The 20,676-nt window shown below is 34.8% G+C and overlaps 1 protein-coding gene across 5 annotated transcripts in view; it reads left to right on the top strand.

Annotated features, from left to right (window-relative positions):
* The window catches only part of ARHGAP44 (Rho GTPase activating protein 44), a 175,502-nt gene that overhangs the window by 113,173 nt on the left and 41,653 nt on the right, over positions 1 to 20,676 (top strand). For all 5 annotated transcript variants that reach the window (XM_074312027.1, XM_074312026.1, XM_074312029.1 and 2 more), the window contains exon 13: positions 16,138 to 16,218. In XM_074312027.1, the coding sequence (XP_074168128.1) occupies positions 16,138 to 16,218 (81 nt within the window). The remainder of the gene's footprint in view (positions 1 to 16,137; positions 16,219 to 20,676) is intronic.

The raw sequence follows: 20,676 nt of genomic DNA, 5'->3' as shown, positions 1-20,676 counted from the left end.
CTCTAAAGGTCTATCATATCTAATTTTTCAAAAATTCTATTAATCTTTTTAGCTTTTTTGTTTTCTTTTTTTTGGTTAGATTTGTCTAGTTCTGAGAGGGGAAAATTGACATCCCCTAGTAGTATAATTTAACTGTCTAGTTCCCTTTGTAACTCTTTTAAATTTTTCTTGAAAAATATGGATGCTAATTTGAAACAATTCTCAAAGAGCTATAAAATTGTGCATGTCCTTTAATTCAGCAATACCATGACTAAGTCTGAACCTATTTGTTCAAAAATATTTATAGTAGTTCTTTTGTTATGGCCAAGAATTAGAAATTGAGGGGATACCTATGAACTAAGGAATGGTTAAACAAGTTATGGTATATGATTGTAATGGAACACTGTTGTGTATAAGAAATGATAAGCAGGGGCAGTTAGATTGGCCCTGAGGTCAGGAGGACCTGAATTCAAATTTGATCTCAAACACTTAACACTTACTAGCTGTATGACTCTGGGCAAGTCCCTTAACCCCAATTGCCTTGATGAAGGGGATGGGATGTGGGATAAGGAAGGGAATATATGTCATTTGACAAGTAGAATGATTTCAGAAAAACCTGGAAAGATATGGTACATGAACTGATACAAAGTGAAGTTGAGAGACCTAGGAGTACATTTACAAGAAATAGTCATATTGTACCTTTTAACAAAATGTAGTTCAACTACTTATATTTAATTAAATATATTTTTCTTTTTGTTTTGTCTGAGATCATGATTGCTACTCCTGCTTTTTTTTTTTAACTTCAACTGAAGTATAATAGTTCCTTATCTTTACCCTATGTTTGCCTCTCTGTTTCAAATGTTTTTCTTTTAAATAACATATTGTAGGATTCTGGTTTTTAATCCATTCTCCTATCCACTTCTACTTTATAGGTGAGTATATCTCATTCACATTCACAGTAATGATTATTAACTGTATATTTTTTTCCATCTTTGTACCCAACATATCTAAATCTACTTTCAATAATCATAAAACTTACTGACACCATCTGACCCTTAGATCAGATTATAATTAGATAAGATTATAAGCTAGAATTTATCCAGTAGATCTACAGAATGGAGAAGAGAATTAGAAGGGAATTGAAAGTCTAAAGTGATGAAGAAAGAATTAAAGAGAGAGCTGGAGAGGAGCCCCTAAAGCAAGATAGGAACTAGAAAGGAGGTTGGTTAAGTATCTTTTGAATACAAACTCACTTTCCTCCCCTTTTATTCTGTAATGTTAAAGAACCATCTATATTTAGTCTTTGAAGGAAGAATTAGTCCTTCTTTGTTACATTCGAGGAAGAGCCAAATCACATCAGAGTGATCTCTCTGTTTACTTTGATTTCTCTGCTATGTATGACAGTGCTCAAGAGCTCCTCTTCTTGAAATTCTCTCCCTTAGTTTTCAAACAGTTACTAGACTGCTTCTCAACCCATCTCTCCAACTGTACCTTCTTTGTTTATTTCAGATGCTCCTCTATAATTACCTATCTCCTAAAAAAAACTCCTAAAAGCCTTCTGGTCTTCTCTCTTAATAGTATATCCAATATATATCCTACATGCTAGGAAAGTTCATGTAATCATACAACTTCCCCTAATTCCACCGTACTGATGATTCCAAAGTCTATATCCCCAAACTATCCTTCTTATCAGAGTTCCAGTTGTATATACCAACTGCTTACTAAATCTCAAATACAATAATACAAAAATTATATTCAGCTTAATTCAGCTCACATAATAATATGTACTACTCTGTAAAATAAAGGAATTGAAGGAAATTTATCTATATTTCAGCGCCAAGCCTAGGTTTCCATATTTCCTAAATTCTCTGTCTCTGTAAGTAATATTACCATTTTTCCTGACAACATATTTAAGATCCTTTGAATCATCTTTGAAACTCCCTCACTTTTGTCTAATCATTTACCAAGTCCACTGATTTCACTTTCAGGATATCTGTAAAAACAATTTATTCTTTTTTTGTTCCCATAGCCATAACACTATTTTAAGGTCTTGCTAGCTCCTCAATAAAAAGAATAGCTTGCACTTATATAGTACTTTAAGGTTTGTAAAGTACTTTATATTTATCCACAAGTCTGTAAGGTAGATGTTATTGTTATCCCGATTTTGGAGGCAGAAGAGGACAAGTGATTTCCCACAAAATATCTAAGGCAGGATTCAGAATTAAGTACTTCTGATTCCCAGTTCTCTGCTCTATTTACTGTACCACCTACTTACCCACTATTTTGCTGGTCTCCTGATTAAGTAATCATGGAATCTTCAAGTTAACTAGTCCAATCTTCCAATATAGGATCCCAACGTAGGAATCCTTTCCTACTACATTCTCAACAAATCTAGCCTGTGTTAAAATAGTGAAGGATGAGTAAAGATGGGAGAGTCGAAAGAAGTAATATAGACCAACTTCCCCCACAATTACTTCAAGAAAAATCTAAGAAAACCATAAGACTGAGGAGTAATCTCAGGGAAAATCATAGTGGGGCATCTCTCCAACATCTCACAAAACTGAATAAGCAAGTAACCAAAGCTATAAATGTGGACCAGAATTGTGGACTCAACCTGGGCTGAAGCCAGCAGTTTGGAATTTCCCAAAAGTGTCAGGTGCCTTTGAACTCCAAATAAGCAAAAGTACAAGGTTGCCTAGAACAGATTTCAGAGACCAGGCCAGCAGCACAGAGTGCTAACATTCAAAATAGATGGCAGGCTCATTGTTAGGCCCAAGATAGCAGCATAAGAGTATCACAGAAGGGCTTGATTTAAAACTCAGCCCCCACAATTTTGATCAGAGCCAAGCCAATAGTGCATAGTCACCAAGAGTGGATTAAAAACTCATATCTGCATCCAGAATAGGGTTGGATCAGCAGTATACTCAAAAAAATTGGGGATTTAGTCCCATATCATGTGCCTAAAATAGGAAAAGGTTAGCAGCACAATTACTCTGAAACTACTGAACCTTTCAACTAGCTAACAGGGTCTGAATCCAGCTGGTGTTTTCTGGAGCAGCATTCAGAGGCAAGTTTACAGCTCTATTGCCCAAACATAAGCTGCATTGATGAGCTTGGAAAACCCTTGATTTGACCCCATAGAGCTCACTGAAAATCTGAGACTCCCTGACTCAAGCCACCCCTTTGATTATTGAAGAACACCACACTAAAACAAAGAATGAAGTAGGAAAATCCTAGATGGAAAAAGCCAGGATCATACAAAGCCACAACAGTCCTGCCACAAGTCCTGCCTACAGGACCAGTGTCCTAAAACAATTAAGTAAGGATAAAAGAATGACTAAACCAAAAAAGATAATATTATTATGATAGACAAGACATAAAAAGAGTTAAAATGATACAAATAAAATGGAAGGATATAAGAATTTATTAAACAATACTGACGTTGGGCACCATAAAGAAAAAAAAGTATAAGGAAAAAGAAATACAATTCAAGCCCTTAATAAGTTTACCTTCAAATGGGGGTAGGAACAAAGGAGACAACTCATAAAAGGAAACTAAAATGTCTACGGGGTGAGAGAGTGCAGAAGAAGACAGAACAGTGCAAAGTGAAGAATAAAGGCAAATCATCCTCAATCCACATATCTACATAATGAAGGGTCCTGGAGGAACTCACCCATAGGAGAAAAGGGGTAGACTTTTCCTTGGGTGACTAAGTAAATTTTTTTTTTTCCCCAGAGTGTAGAGCCCCTAGATACTGAGGAAAGTTCTAGGATGACCAGAAGTAAAGTAAAACCATGAAAGTCAGGAACAGGGCCAGCAGTACAGGAGGAAATGAGAGGAATAAAGGGGGGGGGGGGGGAACATTGGGAGGAATGACTTGGAGAGCTAACAGCTTGGTAACAAGAGGCATAAAATCAAACCCAAGTAACAGAATTCCTTAGAATTAGAATGTATTATGATAGCAATTAACAATAGAAACTTAGCAATCATAAATTCCATTTTTATAATGTCTTAATTTCATCTAAGGCCAACAATCATGGCTTTTTTTGTTGTTGTTATTTTATGTAAAGTTAAAATACTCCCTTCTGCACAAGATCTATTTATTTGCATATTTTCTTACATCCAAAATTTTATTTTAACTCCATTACTTTACTCAGAACTGAATCAGTTCATTTCCTGTGACTTTTAAACTATTCAAAAAATATTTTGTAACATTTAGCTATTTAAAAATTAATTAGTGGTAGCTAGCCAAAAAATCTCCCAAATCCAACTACTCAGATTGGAAAAAAAGATTTTACATCTAGTAACTTTGATATATTTTTTGTCTTCATTAAAGAAAAATTTTAATTCATTTTTGCCAAATTTAATATATTTTGTGACAGGGTTTTTAAAATAACATTTCCAAGTTTTTTTTTTTTTTAAAAGAGCTATACTCATACTTTAGAGAGTTGGAACCTAGAAAATGTGACTTGGAAAATAAAGATACAGCGAAGACCAAAACTTGTGACATCACCAGAGAAAAATACCTTAAAGTTCTTTCAAAAACAATCTTTCTTTTTCATATGCTTACAGTATCTCCTTTCTTTATATAGTTTTAACATGAACTCACTAATTTTTAAATATTGTTTAAAAGGATTTTCTTCTAAAATAATGAATATTCACAAACTAAAGCCTTTTGAATTTCAAGAATGACCTAATATTTGATGCGACACTGTGTTTAAAAATGTTTAAAAAAAAAAACCACCTGTGTACAAATTTTTCTAAACAAATGAAAATGTTTTATTTGTATACTAACAAAATAAAGCTAATGGATTTATATTTGTATGAAATGTTCAAAGTAATACTTGAATGCATTTATATTTGTTGGGAAGGGTTGTTTTGTTTTTTAATTACTTCCTATTTTTGGATGGTAGTTTTTTTTTCTTTCTAAACCATTTTATTCTTAATGATGCCTGGTGAAAGGGTACAAGATAGTTGGTTATAGTTAAATCTTTACTTTATAATTATTATTGTGGAACATTTTCCAAATAATTTTATGCTAACTACATCATCTTAATATTTTTAAATTAAATTTTATTTCATTTTTTACAAAAATAAAAATAAAAATGAATTAGAATGTATTGAAAAGAAGTTAATGACTGTATGTTTTGACCCTATTCTCATCAGGGTGATAAAATTATATAATATAAATGGGGTGGAGAAATTTTATTATATTTTGATGATTTTAAAAGACAAAAGAAAGAGATGTGTGAAAAAAACTCCCTAGAGAAGAAAGGGGGAATGAATGGGAAGAAACTTATCTTGTATCATCAAGAGTTAAAAGTAAAATTCTATACAAGGAAGGAAGGTGTAACGTAGTTCACTAGAACTTTGCTTCCATTTTCAGTGCTTCAAGGAGATGAAAAAACATGCAACATTTGGTGTAGAAATAGATTCAATTTAACAAGGAAACAGAAGGATAGAAATTGAGGGGGAAATAAGTGGGAGGATAAATTTATGGAAAGAATAAGTCATTAGCAAAATATCAAACTCAGAATTTAAACTTGGATCACAAAGAGGGGTTTAAAATGGAAAAAAAAAGCATAAGAACCTATAATGGAGATCTGAGTGAAATAGAAAAGGGGTAGAGGAGTCAAAGCTGATTATATCAAGCATAGAGCATTGGTGCTGAGCATATTCTTTACTCCCATCTTTGTGAAGAAAATTTTAAAAAAGGAGAAAAAAAAGATAAAATAATAAAATAGAGTAAAATAAGCATTTAACAATTATAATTATGATTTTGAATGGGATATAAACCCTATAAAAGAGGCTAGCAGGATTTATTAAAAACTAAAATCCAACAGTATGATGTTTACAAGAAATACAAATGATACGTAAAGAAAGATTCATACAAAGTTACAATAAAGGGCCAAACCAAAATGTCTTCTATTTCACTTCAACTAAAACAACTAATAATTTCTGTAATAATAATAATGATCTCAAAGAAATAGGGAAAATAGACTTGATTAAAAGAGAAAAACAGGAAACTTGATTTTGCTGAAAGACACTGGATTAATTTCAACATTTAATATATACGCACCAAAATGGCATAGCATCTAAATACTTAATGGAAAATCTCAATAAGAAGCCGTGAGAAAATGATTAGAATCATGGACTTAAATAGTTTCAAAATAGATATAGTAGATCTCTATTACTGAATAGGGATAGGAAAGAGTATATAAAAATCTCAGCTGTATCTTGTACCTTTACAAAAAAGTATATAAAAGCATTATAAAGTAAAAAATTCAGAAAAGCAGAAATAGTACAAAATTACTGCTCTTAATAACAAAATTTTATTCAATAAAAGATAAAATTAATTGTAGACTAAAAAACTCCTAAAGAATTGCTGTGTCAAAAAAAAATAATGAAATATAGATATTTTGGTTGACACTGGGTGTGTCTTTTTCTCATGAAAAAAACAATAAATTCCTTTTTGCCTCTCCTAAGACAAGTCTCTAATGAATCAGTGACACTTACCAAACAATCCCTTTTCTTTTCCACTATTTTCCTTGAGATCCTTGACCTTTTCCCCTCCAAGATGAATTTCGTGATAATTATTTTCTATCTCTACAAACTAATTCTGTAGCAGTTTAATTGGTATAACATTGAATAAGTAAACTTATTTAAGTAGTTATTCATTTTAACATTATTGATTCAGTCTTACAATGAGCAATTTAAATTTCTCCAATTATGTAGGTCTATCTTTATTTCTATAAAATAGTTGTATAGGACATACAGTTTTATAAGTCCTGCATGTGACTTGGTTTTGGCTTACAGTTTGGTACTTCAGAAAGAAATCTAGCCAGTAAATCTTAAGATATCTTGAGAGAGTTCAGTGTTAAACCAAAACCAATCTGGTTCTAATTGGCCACCAAGAGGTACTAGGTCAAGCCCTATTTTTTCATTGTTTGGGTCCTGATTGACTCAGATTAAATATAAATAGTAGTCATTTCTACTTTGGCCAGAAACTCTGAGGGTCCCTTTCCAGATTCATTTATTTATTTAGATTTATTTTGACGAAGTGAAAGAGGAAATTATTTGCCTAAATTAATATCTAGCCTTAATTACTGAATGGGTGAATTATTAATTAAAATTATTTATTTTGCCTTCTTTGACCCTATTTATCAATTGTTCCCCTCATCATAGTTCTGAAAGATATTTTCTTCCTTGTTCCTCTAGTTCTTTATGTGTGAAACTTTATATATAATTCATATATATACAATTGGATCTTCTTTTGCTATCTCTTTTGATTAGAGATGTTTAAGCTAGCTATACCTGGGTTCTGTCAGACTGTTTCCCAGGTATCCCAGCATTTATGTCAAATGGTGAATTCTTAAACCATCAAAAACTAAGCTACTTGGTTTCTTTGCTTCTCTGTGTTGTATACTTAATCTGTTTTACTGATCATTCTTTCGGTTTTTTAGTAATTTTCAAATGCTTTTGATGATTTTGTAGTATGCAGTGAGTTCTAACACTGCTAGGCCCTATTTCCCCATCCATCTTGTGAGAAATGGATGAACACTTGTTTGATTTCCACAGTTGTGAAGGTTAAATAGAAAGAAAAAAAAAATGAGACAAAGTAGAAAGTTGAAATTGGTGGGTGATCAGAGTGGAGATTATCTCCCCCAAAAGAATGTAAGAATACAAGCTCCTTAGGGGCAGGAACTGAGTTTTGTGATTGGGGATGGGGGCCTGAGATTTGAAAAGAATTTTTTATTCTTTGTCCCTAGCTTTGCACTGTTCACATTCTTGCATTATACTTCCCCTTGTGACTCAAGATAAGAGAAGGGTAGGGTACCACAAGATCCTGTTTGACTAAATCTTGCTTCCTCTCCAGACCACCACACACACACAAAGCAAACATCTTTGTTTTGGCTCTTTTCTCTTGTTGCTGGGGAAAGTTTCCCATAAGCTTTGAAGCCCAGCCAATGTGAGGAAAGTTTAGTTAGTAAACTTACTGAGAACTGCTCACCTTTGTACTCCCTTGATGATATTTTGAAACAGTGACTTCAGAAATGCTTCAGAGTATATTAAAAACCAACATAAATCATAAGCTAAAAGATAAATCATTGTGTATTATCAATAAAACTCAGCAAGAAATGATAGAAAGAGAAAGAATATTCAAAATAACTATAAAATATGTAAAATTTTTTTGGGTCTATCTATTAATTCACAGTCCTATTGTTGTTATTGTTTTTATTTGTCCTTTGTTCTTAAAGAGGACCATGACATCAGGAAAGTGATGCTATGACTTGCAAGTGAATTGGATTTAAGTGAGGGAAGGCTGTGCAAGGTCACCTGCCTCACTTTCCCTTCCGGAGTCATCTGGGTCCAGGGGCAAATATAAATCAAGAATAAATAGTCCTGGATGAAATGGAAGACCTTGGCCTTTTTAAATTAAGGTCTTCAACAGGTCTTGGTTTAACTGAGGCCACACCCATTCACAATCAGTTTTCAAAAGAAGAAATCCAAGCATTCAACAATCACATGAACAATTCTCCAAATCAATAAAAATTAGAAAGATGTTAATTAGAGCAGCTCCATGATGCCATCTCATACTCATCAGATTGACAAAAATGACTAAAAAGGAAAATGCTAAATGTTGGAGGGGCTGCAGAAAATCTGGAACATTACTATGCTGTTGGTAAAACTGTGAATTGGTATAGTTATTTTGGAAAATAATCAGAAAGCATATTCCTCCAAATTACTAAACTGCATATATCCTTTGACTCTGCTAACTTTAACCCCAAAGAGGTTAAAGAAAGAGAATAAAGACTCATTAGTTCTGTTGAGATTGGGAAACAGGACCTCAAAAGTTTAGGGTCATAAAATGGTGTCTCAAAGTGTCTCAAAAGAATTTGCAGCCTTGAACCGATTTCCTAGTCAAGGGGCAAAGATTATTGTAATTGTAATGCCATTAAAAGCAGGCTAAGTTCCAAAAGAAACTAGCAAAATCCTAAGAGAGAGGAGACCGTTTTATCCCGCTTTCTATCATTGACATGCTAATTCTGTGGCCCAGAGGAGTGGTCTCTGGAATTTGGTTCTTCCTGACCAAATTATCAGTCAGCAATTAATTGAAGAGTGGTCTATTCAGAATCAGACATGTTGTTCTTTTTCCTGAGGCTGGGGTTAAGTGACTTGCCCAGGGTCACACATCTAGGAAGTGTTAAGTATCTGAGACCAGATTTGAACTTGGGTCCTCCTGAATTCAAGGCTGGTGCTCTATCCACTGTGCCACCTAGCTGCCCCAAGACATGTTGTTCTTAGATTGAGAAATCTATGAGGATTGTGGGAAATACCTGAGGATTACTGATGTATTGTTATAACAGAAGCCCCCTCCCCTAAAATCAGAGGACCTCAAATTCTATATTACATCATTTTCCCCTCTCAAGCAATTTGCTCCCCAAATTCATTTGGGACACACGGAGAGAGATCTCATCTTCTGCAGCTGCTTTATGCTGATAAGGAGCATAGAGCTGTCCCTAGTGAGATCCAGACTAGGGAAGAGAGGCAAGATGGCGGCAGCAGCATTCAAAAGGGGCCTAGTTATTAGAATCAGTTAGCCAGTGGAATTCAGGGTGAACAAATAATTGGAATTTCATAGCTTGGAGCCTGGAAGAAACAAATCTCACAAGTAGGTTAAAAATGCAGGGGCAAAATATGAGCAAAAAAAAAAAGAATATAGAGACAATAACCAGGAACCCCACTCAGATGAAGGCTGAAGGTGAGGAGAAGATGAGGCTATCATGAATGCCTCTCATCCAAACAGTTTTTCTTAGGATAAATACCAAAGAGTGTTTTCCCCCAAATCCCGACTTTTGTCTCCTTGAAGAGGTAGGGATAGTGTCTGAAGCAGTGGGATTATATATAATGAAAGGAGCACTCAGATGGCCTGGGGTTCAAGCACCAAGAAACCTCAAAATGGAATGGAAAACCCATTTTACAAAGAAAAGCATATCCCTTAGGTGAAAAGATGGTACCGGAGGTCAAGTTTTGTAGTAGCTTTCTACTTAGTTCTCCCCAAGGATGATTATAATTACATGACATTATATCAATTAGAATGTTAGTTATTAGGAAATTATGAAGAAGCTTCAAGGAAGGTGCTGAAGAAGCATTGAGTTTGCCAGAATAATTTTAGAGTGGATGTCCTACAATTATTATGTGAGTAAGAGATCCTTTCTGGCAAGAAAACAGTAAATAGTCAGGTTAAAGTTATTCCCCTAGGAGGGGGAAAGTAGCTAGTACAGATGGGATGGCATCCAGGGTGGAGATGGTAACATTTGGGAGTGAGGCCTCTGCAAATAATGCATCAGGTCACATGTGGGCTACCTTGAGAATGCTGAGGGCACACCGCTGCTCAAGGAGTTCATTAGCTTCACTAAAGACTAAGGAGTTATCTTCCCCACTGACAGGAGCCCAGAGAGTGACACCCAAAAAACTGAAGAGAAAATACTAAAAGCAAAGCTCTCTCAATCTCAGAGTGTTGTTAAAGGTACAAGTGGAAAAAGTGAAAAATAACCAAGAAAGAAAAACTAATTTTAAGTGCTTCAGCCATCTTTAGAGTTATTTGAGAAGTGAAGGCTGGACCATTGTAGCTCTGCAAGGAACTGGGCAAGCTAAAAAGAAGTTCCCACTGGCTGCCTCTGAGATTAGAAACTGGCCTAAGAGTGTTTGAAACTACCCAGATGGAAGAAGGGTGTGTCCCCTTTCTTCCACTATGAGTTATGTGAAGTGGTGTAAGCTAGGGAAGTAAAAGTGCCATGGTCAGGGGCAAATGGACAACAATATGGGCAGCTGAATCTGCCAGCCTGTTTCCCTTGCATATTTAATAGGAGAACTTTTTGCTATCAAAAGTCCCTTTTCTTTCCATATAGCTCCATGAGTGTACAAAATATGAAAAGCATATTTGGAGTCTCTATAAATATTTACTCTCATTCCTTTCCCCATTTTTGAGAAAACTGGTTTCATCTGTAAACCATTCACCATCTGGGTTTAATGTCACCTTATTGAGTGTTTTCAGGGACTAGAATGGCAGGGTTGAGGGTATGGCACACTGGAGAGTCAAGTTGGGAGTGTCTAGCAGGAGATCCTGATAGCTGGTAAACCTCCCACAACTAAGCTTTGGCTTCAAAAATGCTCTCAACCTGGTGGGAATTGGCCTAGGGTGAGCTTAAAGGCTTCCACAATTAGAAGGGCTGTGGCAACTAGCTCTAACTTCAGGAGGGTCACCCAAAAGACACCAAGTTTCTTTGAGAAGTAAGTACAAAGTCTGGGATAAGGTTCCAAAGCCTGAGTCAAGCCCATAGGACTTGGCCCCACCTTTCATCACCATACAGAGTAAAAAGGCTTTAGATAGGTCCAAGACTGAAGCAAGAGAATAGTTTAGCTATCAGGGTTTTAATCAGACTGATAATAAGACTGTGTGTGGGCCTTGAAACAAAGAAGCTTCATAACCTTATGTAGGGGAGAGAGGGCTGGAAGTTTGTACCACTGCAGCCAGATAAGCCTAACTTTGCTGGAGCTATGGATCAAGATACCATCTAACTCATCTAGCCATATTCCTTGGTAGGGAGTTACATTCCCCTGGACTTTACCCTTCAAGGGCAAAAAGAAATTGTGAGTATTATGCAATGGTATGCAAAAGAAAGCATCTTTAAGATCTAGAGTAGAGAACCATTTTGACCCTGGGATATTTGTATTGGGCACATGGTTTCTAATGACCATTTACTCTAATTATAGAAATTTGCTATAAGAGGAAAAAGCAGGGACATTTATGATAGCATCAAAACAGGTCCTTTAGGCCTCAGCCTGAGAGCACATACATGACAGGATACGGCATCCTTAGATGTGTTTGACAGACAATCATGCAATAATAATTAGCCAGACTCAGAAATAATCACATGGGAAACAAAGAAACAAAACTTGGAAACTTCGAAGGATCCCATCTTAAGCAGAGGCTAAGATTGTGTTCTCCTACCCAGATGAGTCGTCCATCTAGACATTTCAAGAAGACATCCTCTAAGTAATTTATGGCATTTCTCTCTCTAATGGTGGGCTACTGACTTAATAATCAGACAATTAAATTCAGAACTCAAAAGAATATCAGTTACAATTCCAAGATTTTGTCTCCAATAGCAAATTCTACCAATCACAGCTTAGGGCTAGATACATTATTTTAAAAGTTTACCAGGACTTACACACATAGGAGATTTTGTTTAACATGTTTTATATGTTTAAATTTATCCTGGTGCAAAGGATCAATCATTATACAGGCTTATAAATTTTTAGGAAAAGCATTCCTTGTTTAGAAACTATAAATTCTAAACAGGCTCATTTCTCAGGGCTGAGGATATTTCTTACCTTGATGGTTTTAAGAAAACTAGCAATCTTACATATTAAGGGGAGTTGATAGAGACCACAAGGAAGAGGCTGAGCTAGCTGTGCCCATCCCAACTATTCTTAGTGTTTTCATGGTTGTGCTGTTTGATACTTCCCCCCCCCTTCTGTAAAGGGAGTAAAGGTGTTGCACACCTCATACTTAGAGGTAAACTGATAAGGCTTAGCATAATGACAATAACTCCAAGTTAACTTAGTTAACAATTTTAGAATTTTCTAAGTAATAGCCAAATAGCCTTAGCTATAGTTTCTATTCCCTTAAATAAATTAATGAGATTCCCTAAATTCTGATTAAATGTTTTAGACAAACTGAATTGCCATTTGGTTATTTTCCAATTCACACAAATCAATTCTCTTTTTGTGAGCCAGGAAAAAGGTTAAGAAGCCAGTTTTTACTGACAGGGCCCTCAGAAGTTTGACTCTCTAGATCTAACCACAGTTTTTAAAATAGTGGCAAACTGCTTTTCTGTTTTCCTAAATTTCCAAAACTCTTCTGATAACACTATCAGCGCAAATTGATCCTTTAGTGAGCTTTAATTAGAGCTCCTTTAAAACTGCTTTTACTATCATATCTCAAATATATTTATAAATCATTTATCTGTTGGTCACATCTAAAAAATGCATAAAATTATCAAATATGAAACAATTATATCCCAAAAAAGCAGTTAGCATTCATATAGCACGTTTTATGCTAAGCATTTTTGTAATCATGTAGTCTTCATAGCAACAACTATTATTTCTCTTTACAAATCAGAAAACTGGACAGAGATAAAATAATTTGCCATAAATTATATAACTAATACATATCCACAATTAAGAGAGAGAATGGTGGCCTTATCAATTGCAGAGACTGACTGGCTTTCTCACCTCACATTGCCATATTGGGTAATGCTAAGGTTCCCCATATTCTTCCCAGGCAGTTCCTGGACAGAACCTGCTCAAAGCCGGGGTGACTGCTGCCAGGGTATCCCTTTGATGGTAATTTCAGGTCCTAGGGCTCAGTAAATGTTGACCATGGGGCCTTACCCAGACTCCCCCAAAACTGGGTTGGGGAGATAAACATTGTGTAGGGTTCCCACATCTGTTTCTCCTATTTGTAAAGATGAAGCAGAATTTGAGTTTTAATCTGATTTGAGATGAGACAGGTTAGCAGAGGAACTTGGGCTATATTGATCTTGTTAGCAATCCCACTACTAAAATACACTCAGAACCATTCTAGGGAAAGGAATAGAGAGGATCCCTTAATACCATCTGGGGTGCTTTCCCATAGGAGCAGATGGGGAACTCTGGACAAGATAGGAATCAAGGAAGGATTAGCAAAAAGTTTCTATTTACCTGGTTTATTTTTCCTTTTCTTTTCTTTCAGAATAGAGTAAATTCCTGGAATTATCCCCAATGTTTAAGGAACTTTTCTTGCAATCCTAAAAGGACTAATTGCCAAATTTCTTAATCACTATTTTCAAAAGTTTGAGAATTTGTGAAGATGTTTTGCTCTCAAAACTTTTGAGAATCTGTAAAGACTTACTTTAATTTTAATTAGATAACTTTTTTTGCATAGCCCCCAGCTTGGCCATAGCTGAAGTCTACAGAAAAAAAAAAAAAAAAAAAAAATTAGACTTTTAAAGAAAATTTCCCAGAATTCTAACTACAGCATAGAGGTTTGGGGTGGGGGGGGGTTGTTACTGTTGGTTGAGTTTTAAATCTTTTCAGGTAACAAAATCTAATTCACAGAACAAACATGACATAGGCATTCTGCACAGACGCAAACGTAGACAAAAATGACATGAAAGAGGATTGTCACCTCTTTGCCAAAAGCTATCCTGTAGCACTTCTCTCTTCTTTGGCATCCCAGAGAAGGTGAAAGGGTGACAAAGATTCCTCAGGAACTTTGTCAAAAATTGCAAGAATTTCCCAGTCTGGGTGTCAAGGAAAACTCATGAAGATTGAACTAAGCCAATTGGCTTGTGGTGTCCTGCTATAAGATTGTGGGAGAAAAAATGGAGGGGGCCTTACCTTGACAAGAAGGGAATCAAGCCAGGACAGGGCAGAGTCTACCCATACCGGGCCACCAAATATTGAGGTTGTGAAAGGGAACCCCAAAAGTTTGGGGTCACAGACTGATGTGATGAAAGTGTCTCAAAAGAATTTGCAGTCTTGAACCTGTTTCCTACTCAAGGGGCAAATTTTATTATAACTGTAATGCCATTACAAATGAACTAAGTTCCCAACGAAACTAGCAAAGTCCTAAGAAAAAGGAGACCCCTTTATCTAGCTTTCTATCACTGACATGCTAATTTTATGGCCCAGAGAAGTGGTCTCCAGAATTTGCAGTCAACAATGAACTGAGATTTGGCTCAGGAATTTGGTTCTTACTGACCAGATTATCATTCATCAATGAATTGAGGAGTGGTCTATTTACAATCAGACAGATTGTTGTTCTTAGATTGGGAATGTGGGCAGTCCCTGAGGATTACTGACTTAGAATAGAAGCCTCCCTCCCTAAAAATCAAGGGACTTCAAATACTCTATTACATTAGTACCAAAAAAATTTAGCTACTTTTTGTGATGACAAAGACTTGGAAACTAAGGAGGTCCCTAACAATTGGAGAATGACTGAACAAGTATGTGGTAGAATATAAGAAGTTTCCTGCAAACCTGAGAATTGATGAAGTCTAAAATGAGGAAATCAAGGAAAATGGTTAACACAACAATACTATGAAAGTAAAGAATTTTAAAAGCCTTAATTCATATCAGTGCAATGACTTAACCATAATTCCAGAGGACCAAGGCTAACATATGCTATCAACCTCTCCTATACTTACTTGACAAAGAAGTGATTAGGTATTTTTTAACATGGACAACATGGAATCTTTTTTTTTCTTTTTTTTTTTTTATTAATATAACAAAACCCTTATCTTTAAAAAAAAAATAAGAGAACATTTTTGCAGCAGAGAACAAAATCTATTTTTGTTTATTGAAAAAAATGAAATTTTGTTTTAAACAACTGAGTTAATGAGCTGCTTGAGCAATGAGAAATTAAATGTTTTGCTTAAAAGCCCACAGGCCATATATGCTATTGGCTGAACATAAGTCTTTTTGATTCTTAGACTGGCTACTCCATTATGCTTCCTTTTGGAAAAGCTAGAACTGTGTGATTTTAAAGAGATAAAAGCAAAAGTCTTTTCAGTTATTTATGAGACGCAAACACAAAAATGAGTGTAGAAGGGTAACAAATAATTGAAGCTCTCATTTTTCCATGAAGAATGATGTAAAAATTGATTGGTCTTTTTTCAATATTAGATCTGGTAGTCCCACTGGTACCACCTCTTTCACCTGTTTCCCATTCTTATCTGTTTTTAGTCTAAATAGAGAAGACTTAAGGATATGAATACTCACCACAGATATTTAAAGGAGTTTCATTTTGATGAGTAATTAGTCTAGGTCCAAGTGAATAGAAGTAATAGGTGGAAAATGCAGGAAGGCAGATTTGAGCTTCACAGGAGAAAAGACTCTCCAACAATTAAGGCTACCTCTATATATAGGATGGTTAAAATATAGATACTGGAAATCAGACTGATTAGTAAAGTCAGTTTGATCTGGCATTGAATGGTCATCAAAGAATGGAGTTGAAAGAATGTTTAATGAAATTAAATCCGATTGTCATTTAGACTCTGGTAGGTTTCATTCATTCTTAGCCAAAAGCTTTTCATTTCAATCTTCCAGCATACAGGATCAAGATAAAATGCTTCAGGCCCTGTGGAATACATGTGAAAAACTTCCCAAGGCCAATCATAATAACATCAGGTAAGTGGAATGGAAAGCACTTTATTATTATTCATTTTCTTGTTTCTGGTCTTCCATAGAAGTTATAAGCTAAATGGATTCCTTTTTCTGTGACCCAGTATCCCCATGATCAATAGTTTCTCTCTGTTAATAATCTGACAGGCATTTAACATTTGTTTACATTGTGTGTTAACACGAAAAGCCATGTATTGATGACTATAGCATGATTAATTTTTTAATAGTTTTTATTTACCAGATATATGCATGAGTAATTTTCCAACATTGACAATTGCCAAACCTTTTGTTCTAATTTTTCCCCTCCTCTCCCCCCTCCCAGATAGTAGGTTGACCAATACATGTTCAATATGTTAAAGTATAAATTAAATAAACTATAGGTATACATGACCAAACAGTTGTTTTGCTGTCCAAAAAGAATCAGACTTTGAAATAGTGTACAATTAGCTTGTGAAGGAAATCCACAAGGCAAGAAGACAAAATTAGAGGGATTGAGAATTCTATGTAGTGGTTCATAGTCATCTCCCAAAGTTCTTTTGCTGGGTGTAGCTGGTTCAGTTCATTACTGCTCTATTGGAACTGATTTGGTTCATCTCATTGTTGAAAATGGTCACATCCAGTACCTCCAAAAATATAGGCTTCCTGGATTAATAGAGGAGGAAATAAATTGCTTAAATAGTTACATTTTAGAAAAAGAAATAGAACAAGCTATTAATCAACTCCCCAAGAAAAAATCCCCAGGACCAGATGGATTTACATGTGAATTCTACCAAACATTTAAAGAACAATTAGCCCCAATGTTATATAAACTATTTGAAAAAATAGAGGATGAAGGAGTCCTACCAAACTCCTTTTATTACACAGACAAGTAACTGATACCTAAACCAGGTAGATTGAAAACTGAGAAAGAAAGCTGTAGACCAATCTCCTTAATGAATATTGATGCTAAAATCTTAAATAAGATATTAGCAAAAAGACTTCAGAAAATCATCCCCAGGATAATACACTATGATCAAGTAGGATTCATACCAGGAATGCAGGGCTGGTTTAATATTAGGAAAACTATTAGTATAATTGACCATATTAATAATCAAATTAACAAAAACCACATGATCATCTCAATAGATGCAGAAAAAGCCTTTGATAAATACAACATCCATTCCTACTAAAAACACTTGAGAGAATAGGAATAAATGGACTATTCCTTAAAATAGTCAGGAGCATATATTTAAAACCTTCAGTAAGCATCATATGTAATGGGGATAAATCGGAACTTTTCCCAGTAAGATCAAGAAGAAAACAAGGTTGCCAATATCACCATTACTATTCAATATTGTATTAGAAATGCTAGCCTTGGCAATATGAGTCAAGAAAGAGATTAAAGGAATAAGAGTAGGTAATGAGGAAATCAAACTACCACTCTTTGCAAATGATATGATGGTATACTTAGAGAACCCCAGAGATTCTAATAAAAAGTTATTAGAAATAATTCACAACTTTAGCAAAGTTGCTGGATACAAAATAAATCCACATAAATCCTCAGCATGTTTATACATCACCAACAAAATGCAACAGATACAAAGAGAATACAAAGAGATACAAAGAGAAATTCCATTCAAAACAACTGTCGAGAGTATAAAATATTTGGGAATCCATCTACCAAAGAAAAGTCAGGAATTATATGAGCAAAACTACAAAACACTTGCCAGAAAAATAAAGTCAGATTTAAATATTTGGAAAGACATTAAGTGCTCTTGGATAGGCCAAGCAAATATAATCAAGATGACAATACTCCCTAAACTAATCTATTTATTTAGTGCTATACTCATCAGACTCCCAAGAAACTATTTTAATGACCTAGAGACAATAACAACAAAATTCATATGAAAGAACAAAAGGTTGAGAATTTCAAGGGAATTAATGAAAAAAAAAAAAAAAAGGTCAGATGAAGGTGGCCTAGCTGTACCTGATCTAAAGCTATAATTTAAAGCAGGAGTCACCAAAACCATTTGGTATTGGCTAAGAAATAGACTAGTTGATCAGTGGAACAGGTTAGGTACACAGGACAAAATAGGGTACAACTATAGCAATCTAGTGTTTGACAAGTCTAAAGATACCAACTTTTGGAATAAGAATTCATTATTTGAAAAAATCTATTGGGAAAACTGGAAATTAGTATGGCAGAAATTAGATTTGGACCTACACTTAACACCAAGATAAGATCAAGATGGGTCCATGATTTAGGCATAAAGAATGAGATCATAAATAGATTAGAGGAACATAGGATAGTTTACGTCTCATACTTGTGGAGGAGGAAGGAATTTATGACCAAAGGAGAACTAGAGATCATTATTGATCACAAAATAGAAGATTTTGATTACATCAAATTATAAAGCTTTTGTACAAACAAAACTCATGCAAACAAGATTAGAAAGGAAGTAACAAATGGGGAAAATATTTTTACAGTTAAAGTTCTGATAAAGGCCTCCTTTCCAAAATATATAGAGAACTGACTCTAATTTATAAAAAATCAAACCATTCTCCAATTAATAAATAGTCAAAGGATATATGAACAGACAATTTTCAGATGATGAAATTGAAACTATATCCACTCATATGAAAGAGTGTTCCAAATCACTACTGATCAGAGAAATGCAAATTAAGACAACTCTGAGATACCACTACACATAATGATGAATGTTGGAGGGGATGTGGGAAAACTGGGACACTGGTGCATTGTTGGTGGAGTTGTGAAAGAATCCAGCCATTCTGGAGAGCAATTTGGAACTATGCCCAAAAAGTTATCAAACTGTGCATACCCTTTGATCCAGCAGTGCTACTACTGGGCTTATATCCCAAGGAAATACTAAAGAAGGGAAAGGGACTTTATGTGTCAAAATGTTTATGGGAGCTCTTTTTGTAGTGGCTAGAAACTGGAAAATGAATGGATGCCCATCAATTGGAGAATGGTTGGGTAAATTATGGTATATGAATGTTATGGAATATTATTGTTCTGTAAGAAATGACCAGCAGGATGAATACAGAGAGGTTTGGAGAGATTTGCATGAACTGATGCTGAGTGAAATGAGCAGAATCAGGAGATCACTATACACTTCAACAATGATATTGTATGAAGATATATTCTGATTGAAGTGGATGTCTTCACATAAAGAAGATCCAATTCAGTTGATCAATGATGGACAGAAACAACTACACCCAGAGAAGGAACACTGGGAAATGAGTGTAAAATGTTTGCACTATTGTCTTTCTACCCAGGTTACTTATACCTTCGTAATCCAATTCTTACCGTGCAGCAAGAAAATTGTACCTAGGATATACTATAACACATTTAATATATATGGGATTGCCTGTCATCTAAGGGAGGGAGTAGAGGGAGGAAGGGGAAAAGTTGGAAAAGTGAATACAAGGAATAATGTTGTTAAAAAAAAAAAAATTTACCCATGCATATATACTGTCAAAAAAAAAAGTATAATTATAAAATTAATTTTAAAAAAAAATGGTCACATTCATCAGAATTGATTATCATATAGTATTGTTGTTGAAATATACAATGATCTCTTGGTCCTACTCACTCAGCATCAGTTCATGTAAGTCTCTCCAGGCCTTTCTGAAATCATCCTGTTGGTCATTTCTTACAGAACAATAATCTTCCATAATTGCATGATTAATTTTAATATTAGTTATTTCCAGTAACTCCCTTGAAGACTAATCCAGGGTCTATCACTCACAACTATTTCAAATGTCATTGTTTTTACCCAAGAGCCCCTTGACTTACTGTAATTTACCTGAATACTCAACTGACTTCATTAGCAATAATTTCCTGAACTTTGTTGCTTTTGTACTTGCAGAAGCATAATAGTCATTATACATTGACTAGATTGAATGTGTCCCTTCCTTTCTTTTTCTGAATCTTTGCTTTAAGAACTTTGTGTTTTCGAGAAACTATTGATCAAAAATATAGCTTCTGTTCAGGAATTTGCCTGAAAACATTTGTTAGGGAATGTAGACATTTAAAAATAGGTTTCTGTTTAATGTCAAGATTATCTCCAATTAGCAATCCCCTTTTTAAAATTGTCTAGGTTTATTTATATTTGTATTTCTAAACATATTTATTTATATTTGGCACATTTTTCCCAACAAGAAGAATGGGCTCCCATCTTGTCCCAGGGATATTGTGAAAATAACTGACCAAAAAAAACTGTGAATCATTGAGAACTCTATTATTAGAATTTTCTTTTCTGAGTATTAATAGCAGAGTCATTGCTCAGGAGTAAAAGTTGAAGGCAAACAATGATTGTGACCTTAATGTGATTCTCACTTTCACAAGAGGTGAAATTTTGGCATTCATAACTGAATTCCAAAAAGTAGAATCAAGAACTCAATGAGGATATGCCTGTGTCTACAGATATATCCGTGTGTTGTATTGAAGTATAATCAGCATAA

Source organism: Sminthopsis crassicaudata, chromosome 4 (genome assembly GCF_048593235.1).
Source record: "Sminthopsis crassicaudata isolate SCR6 chromosome 4, ASM4859323v1, whole genome shotgun sequence".
In the NCBI taxonomy this organism is placed as follows: domain Eukaryota; kingdom Metazoa; phylum Chordata; class Mammalia; order Dasyuromorphia; family Dasyuridae; genus Sminthopsis; species Sminthopsis crassicaudata.
The sequence above is the reverse complement of the archived record's forward strand: the minus strand, read 5'-3'. Positions and strand labels throughout refer to the sequence as shown.